Source organism: Anas acuta, chromosome 15 (genome assembly GCF_963932015.1).
Source record: "Anas acuta chromosome 15, bAnaAcu1.1, whole genome shotgun sequence".
NCBI lineage: Eukaryota > Metazoa > Chordata > Aves > Anseriformes > Anatidae > Anas > Anas acuta.
In genome coordinates this window covers 9,927,306-9,937,771 of record NC_088993.1, presented here as the reverse complement: position 1 = coordinate 9,937,771, position 10,466 = coordinate 9,927,306, and the positions used below count along the sequence as shown (strand labels likewise).

Sequence of the window (10,466 nt, the reverse complement as noted above, 5' to 3'; positions counted from 1 at the left end):
GCAAAGCACTCCAGACAAGATAAAATGGTTTGTTTCTTTTCCTCTGTGATGGGCTGTAAAACATGAACTACAGATCAACGGTGATAACGTGGATGAGCTGTTTCCATTGCAAAGCAAATACAGCCCCTGCAGCGTAATTTCAGTAGGATGGCAATGATGTGTAATGAGCAGCAGTGCTTGCTGCTATTTGATAACTGAAAGTAGTTTTGTGTTTACAACCCCTTTATTTCTGGTACAGCAGCCATCAGATGCTATTAGCTTGTGGGAGCAGGTAGATGGAGTGACTCTTAAACTGGCAATTTCCAAGTAAGCTCTTGACAGCAAAATTGGGCAGTTGCTCACCCCTGTGAAGTCTCCTACCTCTGCTGTATTCAGCTTTTTGCCTAAAGCTTTTTACCTGTGCTCGGGGCACACGGAAGCAGCCAGGGTCCTGCACAATAGACTTGGCCATCCCTCATCAGCCCCTGGCTCTCCAGCTCTTTTCTTGCTGCTGGCTGAGGAGGTACTGGCTGGTAACTTTAATGATGGCAGTGAAAACCAGTGTTGCCAACCCTAGTCCCAATTTTGAAGTTGTGGATACTGGAGTACAAGTGGCTGTTTTGTGGCTCAGGCAAGGCTGCCCCAGCACTGCTGGCACCTGCACAAACATGCACAGAGCCCGTGCTTGTACTCCTCTGGAGCAGCTGATGCACGCTTGCTGCCATATGGCCCCAGGCTCGTGTCCCACGGGGGCAGGTGACATCTGGATTTCCTCCAGCCAGCAGAATCTGCAGAGATAAATTCATGTAGAACTGGGGGGAGGCTGCAGCCTTTCCCCCGTATACTGTTCCTGCAGTGCTAACGGCCGTGCTGTGAAGCTCGAGGGCAGCCGGTGGGCAGCGGGTGCCTGGCACAGCCACGCAGGCTCCTGCAGGTGTGGCTGGCTGGCTGCTGAGTGGAGAGGGGCAGCTCCTCAAGTTAGCCTTGCATGAAGACAGAGTGCAGGCTGGGTCAAAAATCAGTGTGCCTGTGGCAAAGACCTGAAGGCATGTGAAACACTTCAGGTTTGAGGGTGTAAAGAAGCACGGACTAGTGAAAGTGGAAGCTATGGGCCAATGGGTTTGTACAGTTCAATGGTGTTTTGTAATAGGGCTTCTTAAAGGTTAAGCTTTGTACCAGCACAGCTGTGCTTTTTAACCACTTCTGCTGCTTGTTGGTGCAGAACAGAGTGCTTGCAGTGATGGCTGACAGGCAGTGAGTAGCATGATAAATGCTTTGGTCCTCTTATCCTGCCTTACAAAGGAATACAGGAAAATGAGTGTGTGAGGAGAAAAGTGCTTTTCACTTCCTGTTTGTTTTCAAAAATCCGACCACTGGAAGGACATTTCTGAGGAGCAAGGCTGTGACTTCAGCTGTCAGCAACGTCCTCACGGAGCGTGGAATTACTCTGCTGGTTGAGATGTCATAGCATCGCCTATGGTTCCCTACCTTTTCATCTGCTTTATTTAAAAAAAAAAAAATCCTGATTATAACTCCAAGGGTCAGTGTTGGAGCAGTAGCTCCCTGCAGTTCTCAGATGTAATCTCGAGTCTCACTCTGGTTTGGCTGCCTGAGAATGAATTCAGGCTGCTTGGCCTTGGTTACCCAGTTTGACATCTCAGCGTGTAGCATATTGGCTACTGAGCGTGAGCTTCTTTTCTGCAAAGTACAGTTATGTACTTGAAGTAATGTTTTGTTTCATATAAAGACAAATTACAAAAACAAACCTTTATGCAGCCTTTCTCTTGCACTTCCCTGACTCATTCCTTCTTTTAACTCCTTTCTCAGATTGTTACAGTGTTTTCAGTTCACTGGGTTCAGTATCTTGCATTCGCATGCTGTTGCTGTGCCTTAGTGGGGCCTCCCCCAGCCTTGTGCAGATGCAGCTGTGTTGCAGAAATGCAGTTCTAACTCGATCACCTGAAATGAAACCACAACCCATGTTTACAGAGATGCTTCTTAAAGTTCAGCGAGCAGCTTCAAAACTCAGTAAACATTTACTAAACAAAGAGGAGCCAGGGATGATGGCCCTGTCTGCACTGACATCTGAGACAGAGCTAAAACTGCCAGCAAAATACATGTTTAAAAATGATCTTGAATTATCTGTGCAGAAAGCAGGGGAGGAATTCTAGAGAAAACAACAGCAGTACAAGATCTGGCCTCATGGTTTGGAAACAGTGACAGGAAAATGTTATGTAAAGGAGTCATGTCCTGAACTGTCAGACCAGCTGGGTGACTGGATTTGTGTGTTACTGCATGGCAGGAGTTTCCTTGGCTGCAAATGTGAGATGCTGCCTGCAGATATCCAGGCGATCACAAACTCCAAAGTCTTTCAAGAGCAGGAACTCAATATGCTCATTTCTTGGCTTTAAGCATCGTCACCACAGGACTTCTGAAGCAAAAGCTAGTCAGGACACAGAGACCCAGAAATACAGCTTGGCTGCAGTGGGCTTGGTACAGCCCATGAGGGAGACATCATGTGAGATATGAGGAAAAGCAGGTCTGAAGAGATCATCAGGACCTGGCAGCGCCCTGAGGGAGAGGGTTGGGTGAGGAGGTCTCAGTGACAGATGAGTCCCGGAGGCCTCATGGGACTGCTCAAACCTCCTCTCGGTGAGTCTGGAGCACTGATGTGGGCTGCGGACAGAAACGTGGAGGAATCTGATTTGCCTTTTCATAACCATAACTAAAACAAAAAAATGCAAATTACGAGCACGTGGACTGACGCCCTTATGTTTTTAAATGTAGTAGGCTGCCATATGTATATTTTGTTTCATGCCTGACACTTTATCTTGCTTATGGCTTCTACGCTGAGTATTGAAGGTCAGAACCATACTCTGGTAACATAGAGCTGTGTACATCTCATAGGTTAACTAACGATGCTGCCATTATTTCCCCCCCTTGTCTCCTCTAGGGCATACACTATTCCTCCCAGATTTTGGCCCACAGCTGCTCTCTGCAGCCCTGGCTGACCTGCACGGCTTGTCCAATGAAGAGCAGTAATTCCTCAGCTCTTCAGTTTCCCATGGCTTGGGTATTTGAGAAACTGAAGGGAACCACAGACAAAGAAGTGATTTATTCTGCTCCTCTGAGAGGCAACAAACTAGCAACACTGGTAGTTTCTATCGTTGGGGGTTTTACAAGCTCTATTATTCATATTTATTGCAGTAACCCTGCTTCCAGGATGTTCTGCTTTCCGAGAGAAGTACCCGTGTGAGCGGTTGCAGCAGTCAGGTTTGTACATTTCTCCTGTGGAGCAGGATGCTCACATACCTGAATCTGCTTCACACCCTCTCCTCATGCAATAGAACTCAAAGGCTTTCCAAGGGAGGGCTCAAACAAAGAAACTTTGTCAGACTGTCATTTTTGGCTGTGGTTGCTGATGTAAAGACCTTGTGACAGCCCAGCCATGCAGTCTGAAGCAAGTGTGCTTCCTTACATCTTCTGCAAACTAGTTCCCAATCCCTGGCCTGCACTGTCCTAAAAGCAAACCGTGCCACAAAAGCTTTATGTGAGTGCTCCCACACCTGGCCCCACTTGCTCAGTCCTAGAACAGGGCCCAAGAGTTGCTGTTCTCGACGGAACCTTGAGCTCAACAAGCTCGGCTCATGACTCTCCAGCTCTCGGCAACAAAAGGCAGGGTTAACTATGTGCAACATCTCCCTTGGTCAGCACGATTCGGTGCAATCTCCAGGTCACATTGTCACTCGCTCCCCGCAGACCACAGCTTGCGAGGGAAAGGCGATGACACTGTCAGCAGTGCCGGGGGCTTTGAGAGTGCGGAGACGTTTCTGTGCCTGTCTTCCAACCTGTCTGGCTCTGCCGCTCATGGGCTCGGGATGACTCCCGCTGTAGCCCTGGGTGCGTATTTCTGATGAATCTCAAATTCTCCCATCTGGTTTGTGCAGACAGCCACCGTTATTGGCAGCAGGGCTGACATCATGGCAGCTGTCATACAGCAGGCAAGGAAACGGGCCCTGTGCAACACATGAATAACTTCTCCTGGGGTTATTTCTTCTTCCCTTTTAGTTTGTCAGCTGATGAGTGATTTGGGCGAAAGGGAGGGGAGGGGAAACGATCAAAACAAAACAAAAGAGGCTTTTTTCATGATTTGAATGAAGAGGCTGCAAGCAGCTATTGGTACAGCAGCCCATCGGCACCCTGATGTATTGATGGCAACAACTTTGCTGTTCTGTAGGCACTGATGCCCACAGAGCTGTGACCAACACTGACTCCCCTGCCATGGGGCTGACCTTTATTGCTTTTATTTGTGGAAATAATGGACAATGCTGAGCTCGTGATGCTGTTCGACTGCCCTGGCCCCATTGCTCCCTACCCCCTTGAGGGAGAGCTGCAGAATCACACAGTTTTACACCCAATGCGTGCCCCAAAACGTTTTTTGGCCGTGATGGGGACACGTTAAGATGGGTCTGAGGCTGCCTGCCCGAACCCTCAGGGGCAGAGGGCTGCTCCGGGGGCATGTCGGGGTGAGGACATCCTCTGGCTGCGGTGCGGGGCTGTGAGGAACCGGGGTGGGCGGTGAGGAACCGGGACAAGCCCTGAGGAACGGGGCCGGTCCCTGAGGAGCCGGGCCAGGCCCTGAGGAGCGGGGCCCGCCGGAGGCCCGGGCAGGAGCGGGCGGCGCCGCTCCCCGCCCCGCGGGCGGCTCGGTGCCGGCCGGCCCCCGGGCTGACAACGCCCCCGGCCCTCTCTCGGCGGCCGGGCCCGTGGCATTTCCTCTGAGCTCACTCGGCGGCTGACGCGGCGCCGCTTCCCTCGGAAGAGGAAGCCTCGCAGCGAGCGGCGGCGGCGGCAGGCAGGGGGGCGTGCGGCGGTGGGGAGCGGGGCGGCGGCGGCGCTGGGGGCGGCCGAAGGGGACGACGACGGCGGCGGCGGGGCCGGGCGCTCCCCGCCCGCGGGGCCGGGCGGCGGCCGGCATGGCCCGAGCCCCCGCCGCGCCCCGGCCGTGTCCGACAGCCTGGACGCGCGGGTGCTGTGGCCGCTGGCCACCTGCCTGTGCACCGCGCTGCTCTGCCTCTGCCAGGCCCCGCGGGGCCGAGCGGCGGCGGGCGAGGAGGAGGAGGAGGAGGAAGGCGCGGCGGAGGCGGGCTCCGTGCCGCTGCTGAAGGGCTCGGCGCTGCTGCTGCTGCTGGCGGTGCTGCTGGGCAGCCTGCTGGCCCGCTGCTGCGGCTCGGCGGGGGGCGCTCAGCGGCACGGCGCGGGGTCGGGCTGGGGGGCGGCCGCGGCTCGGCGGGGAGCCCTGGAGGGCTTCCACGCCCGGCAGCTGCGGCTCTCGCCCCACGTCCTGGGGCACAGCAAAGCGCACGTCGGCCGGGTGGTGGCCGAGCTGGTGCGCGCTGCCAAGGCGCAGGGGCTGCAGCCCGGCCCGCTGGCCCTCAGCCTGCGAGGGGACTTCGTGCGCATCGGCAGCGCCTACGAGCAGCACAAGGTGCGAAGCCCAGACTGCTTCGACGTCCTGGTGCCGCTGCGCCTGCCACCGCGCCTGGAGCCCGAGCCTCGGCGGGACCTGGGGCCGGGATTGGGGCCGGGATTGGGGCCAGGATTGGGACCAGGAGCCGCCTTCGTGTGTGGGCTGTGGGCCCCTGCTGGGTCTGGTTGGCCGCGCCGCTACCGGCCCTTCACCGAGGCCTTCTGCGTGGAGCCGCAGGGCCGCTGCCTCCTCTCGTCCGCCCTGGTGCTGCGCTGGTTCCAGGGCCACCTGCAGCGCTGCCTGGGCGCCGTGCGGTACCGGCTGCAGGAGCGCTGCCGCATCAGCCTCTCGGTCTGCCCGGGGCGCCCACCGACGCTTCACATCTTGCCCTGCTCCGACTACGTGTGCTGCCACATCTCCATGGCCGTGCGCCTCATCCCCGCCATCCCCCTGGGTGACGCGCTCTACCTCACAGCCCTGCCGCCCGAGGGTCCGCAGGCAGCCCCGGTGCAGGAGGCCCTGTGGGGCCTGAACGCCTCGCGGCAGGAGCAGCGGCTGCTGAGCTGGCTGAAGGAGCAAGCCCCGGCCTCCTCCTGCCACCTCAAGTGCCTGCAGATCCTCAAGGGCCTGCGGGATCTCCGCAGGCAGAGCCTGGAGGAGCCGTTCTGCTCGCAGTGGGGCCGAGTGCTCTCCTCCTACGTGCTGAAGACGGCCCTCTTCTCCCTGCTGCTGCAGGGGCCCCTGGAGGCTTGGGACGAGCGGTTCCTGGTGGAGCGGCTGGAGGACCTGGTGATGTACCTCAGGGACTGCCTGCGCAAGCAGGTGCTGATGCATTTATTCCTGGGCAACACCAGCCTCCCCGAGGCCGTGGCGCTGCCCAGGTTCCTCAAGGAAGCCGCCCCTGTGAACTTGCTGGCTGCCTTCGATGGGCCCACGCTGGACATGGCCGCCTTCCAGCTGCTCTACACCTGGAGCCAGGCCCCGCACCTCATCAGGGTGTACAGCAGACCCCGGTACCTGCGGCCGATGCCCGCCCCGTGCCGGCACGTCACCGAGGCCCGGCAGGAGCTGCACGGAGACTGACTGGCATCGCCCACGTGCCCAGCCTGCCCGTCTGCCCAGAGCCCGCGTCTCCCTGAGGAAGGTGGCACCCACTGAAATGTTCTGCGGTTTTGTCCCTGACCTGAGAAAACCAGGAAACCAAAGGTTTAAGGAAATTGTGATTGCTTCAGTGTTTTAATCTCATCCTTGTTGGTTCGTGGAGAATTGTGAAATTTCTGGGGAAATGCCTTAGTGAGGAAGTGTTAAAGTTCAGTCAGCTCCAAGCAACGATTCTAGAAATCTGTCTTAACTTGTTGTTTTAGTGGCAAAATTGACCTTTTTCTGAGATTTGATTTTTATCATACAAAATCCATTTGGGATTTAAAAATCCCATGAGTGCAAACAAAACCTCCTAATGTACCAAGATGCTCTTAAAATGAGATGAGCATTAGAGCATGGGTGCTGATCTCAGTTTGAAATGTTCAATGACATGATTTAAATTTCCTGTGTAATCTAATACATCGTGCTGAATGGAAATATAATATGCATGCTAATGTGGCATCGAGGGAAGAAGTTAAACCTCTCTGATGTATGAAGAATCTAGTTGTGCCTTTCTGTGTTAAATGAAGGTTTTACTGAAGGATTGAAATATGGATAAAAAGAAACAAAAAGCACTTTATTTTCACAAAGGCCTTCGTTCTACCAGAATTGGCTGCTCTAAATACTTGCTATGGAGGAGGCATTAGTATTTTCATAAAGGGATGCTGTTTGAATCATCCCCGAGAAAACCTTCTTTTGACAGAAATACGTGGGAGTCCGTTCATGGGTTCTTGGTTTTGAACCGTTTGTTTGTTTGTTTGTTTGTTTTTGAGTAACTTTTTCTCAGAATTTTCTTTAACACAAGGACCAACAACAAAACAAAGACATTTTATATTTGTTTTGGAACAAAGCTTCAACCAGTCCAAATCTCAGTGCTGTAAGCTGACTGCTGTGCCCTTGTGCTCTCCAGTAAGAGTGTGGTGGGATTTTTGGATTAATGCCTAGTCGGTTCTCTGACTGTGGCAGCGTTTTGACCAAATAACCTGATGGGATTTTCTAGTGCTGTGCTATAGCAAATCATTATCTTGTGGGGAGGAGGAAGTAAAATATTTCAGGGTACTTGAAAATTCTGTAGCACTATTTCATGGTACAGTGGGGCAGTCGTAGGCTATGGATTATGGTGTCTTTTAAATGTAAGCATCAGTGAGATAATTTCCACTTCTAGTGGAAAGACTGTTTGAGAATACCTCACAAAGCATCTTAGCGGGCTGAACAGGTACCATTTAACTGTTTGTTAAACTACTCCTGTTGGCCTTGGTGATGAAGTCCAGCTTGATGGAGTGCTTGGGCTTGCGGGCCTCTGCCTGGTTACGTCCCGGTCTCTGGAATAACCTGGTGAGGTGTAACGCAGCTCTGCGAGTGTCCTGTGTTCCCGGTACAGGAGCCTGATGTATCCTAGGGTGTCAGCAAATGCAGAATAGCAAATCTTTGCTTTAAGTTAAGACATTGGGTCATCTGCTCAAGTGTTTGATGTATTGAAAGCCAAAACATGTTACTGAGTTGCTGATGCTCAGAATGTTAACGTTTGCCTGATTACCCACTCTACTGTGTCCTAGGTGAGCAATCTGAAAGGAATTATAAATTACTAAATGTAACTCCTGGGAAGCTTCAGGATAACTTGAAATTACTAATACACTCCTCCTCTCCCTGATGTACATAGAGATACTGGTGTGCTTTATTCACAGTTCTATGCAACAAAGCACAAAACAAACATTTTTTTAAATCTATGAAGCTTTATAAAAATCTATTTTTCTAAATGGAAACACTCCCCAGGCAGATGTTTGCCTACTTCTGTCTGTGTATTTTTTTAACTGCTCTTGCTGTCTTATTTTCAGGTAATTATAGTGTAGGTCACACCCGCAAGTTGGGTTATTTTTATATATGAAGCGCTGGGCTTCTTTCTACAAATACAAATAGTGTATTTAAAGGTAGTATTGATCAAATGTTCTTTGCACATGGTATTTAAGGCTAAGTGAGCTACCTTGGTCAGTGGTGTTTTTTTTTTGTTGTTGTTGTGTTTTGTTTTTTTTTTTCTTTTTTTTCTAGCAGACCAAGATGCGTACTGTTTCTGCAGATTTGTGTTATTTGGTGACTGAAATGAGATGCAGGTCTGCCTGAAGGACTAGATGGCCAGTCCAGGGTACTGTGGCTGCCTGAGCTCATGACAAAAACACTCCAGCTGTTAATTCTGGCATCATAACCGTTTCGGTCAGCTATTGGTTTGTTCATATTGCTCTGCATCCCTCTCTCTGAAAAGTGATCTTTTCTGTGAAACGGGATACGTGTTTGGAGTGGAATCTGTACTGGTGGAAGTCTGTAGTAGACCTGGTAAGAACTTTGTCATTAAAGTGTAATAAAAGGAAGAGATGGTTGCATCAGGCAATTCATGGCAAGGAGAGATGGAGAAAATAAATAGAAAATGAAAGTTGGGCTGAGGGGTGAGTGAGACTGATGGTAAACTCTCAGTGAAGACGCACTACAAATAAGCCAAAGGACGTGGCGTTAAGGTTGGAGATCTATTGAGAGTTCGGCAGACTTGGGGTGGAGGGAAAGGGGATTTAACTGGGTGTTATTTTGACAGTATTTCCAAACCAGTTGAATCCATCTGGGCAAGCTTTCTTGAGGTGACCATGTGCATGCTGTTGGGTGAGGGCTGAGGAAGACCTCTAGACTAACTTGCAGTTCTGTTGTGCAACTGAGACATTAAGCGTATTTTCTTCATCCACTGCAAAGCGTATGCTCATGAGTCTGATTGACAAAAGGAGCGGAAGGGAAATTGGGTTCTGTTAATGCTGTTCATCTTATTCCACAAGAAACATGACTGTGCTGTCCTGGTGCCATTACGGAGCCTTATCTGCAAGGGGTGTGCAGAGAACTTGACCTGGCAATACTGTACTAAATACGCCAGGGTTCTGGATATGTGCCATGTGTTAAGGTCGTAGCTGTTTCGGTGTACTACAGGTTCAGCATGGTGGCCTCTGTATGTGGAAACTGAAACACAAATGCAGAAGAAAGAGCATGTTATTTAGCACTAATGTGGGTTCTTGGTTCTCTTTATCTGCAAGCTAATGTTACAGAGACTTTGTGCAAATGAAGTTGGTTTTATTGAACATTGGTTGGGATGGGGAGTCACGCCTGTGAAAGAGTAAATTTATTTGCCAAAATGCAATGGCAATGCCAAAATGCATACACGTGACTTCTTGTATTGAAAAATAATATGTATTTCTCAAAGACATCATTATTTCTTATCTGACTAAGTGTCTCAAAAACATTCCTCCTCTTTTGAATTTGAATTTCTAAAGAGTAATGTAAATTTCAAATGTCTTGTCTGCAATGGATGTTTTTGGTACAACTATTTTTGCTGGTTAATAATTAGACCAAAGATTAAACTAAAGTGTTCAGCTGCTATTGCTGTTTTTTTGTTTTGTTTTGTTTTGTTTTCAAAAAGTGTTTATAGGCTCAAAATGTCAGCCCCTTTTTAATGAAACATTTATAAATTCATTTCCTATTTAATATCAAAATACATTTGCACTTTTATTGTTTCCATAAAGTTGGTGTTCTTGTTTTAATATTTCACTGTAGTAATAAACAGCTGTTTTAAAGCACCTGTGCCTCAAGATTGAAATTCCTTGTTGGTTTGTTTATTTTTTTTGTCTTAGTAAAAGCTACCTGCAGCAATGAAACTGTGACTGCAGGTTTATATGCTCTTTAGGAGGAGACGACTAAAGTGGCAAAACCATGGGAAACCAGGAAGTCCACGCCTTGGGAGTTGTGCAGAGAGATACGGGAGGAAAGCCAGGAGAGAGACTGGAGCATGGCTGGCACAGGTGGTTGTGTTGCTGAATTCTGAAATGGAGCACGCTGAGGTTTGTGCTGC

The 10,466-nt window shown here is 50.5% G+C and overlaps 1 protein-coding gene across 1 annotated transcript; it reads left to right on the top strand.

Moving 5' to 3' along the window:
* The first annotated feature begins 524 nt into the window (after window positions 1-524).
* Window positions 525-10,194, top strand: ITPRIPL2 (ITPRIP like 2). Its single transcript, XM_068699646.1, has 2 exons — window positions 525-584; window positions 4,763-10,194. Exons 1-2 carry the CDS (start codon window positions 525-527, stop codon window positions 6,530-6,532), a joined length of 1,830 nt encoding a protein of 609 aa, XP_068555747.1. The 3' UTR covers window positions 6,533-10,194.
* Window positions 10,195-10,466: the final 272 nt, after the last annotated feature.

Coding starts and splice junctions, on each gene's coding strand:
- ITPRIPL2 (XM_068699646.1), top strand. CDS start 525: ATGGCAGTGAAAACCAGTGTTGCCAACCCTAGTCCCAATTTTGAAGTT. Junction 585..4,762: donor TTGAAGTTGTGGATACTGGA/GTACAAGTGGCT, acceptor ATTTCCTCTGAG/CTCACTCGGCGGCTGACGCG.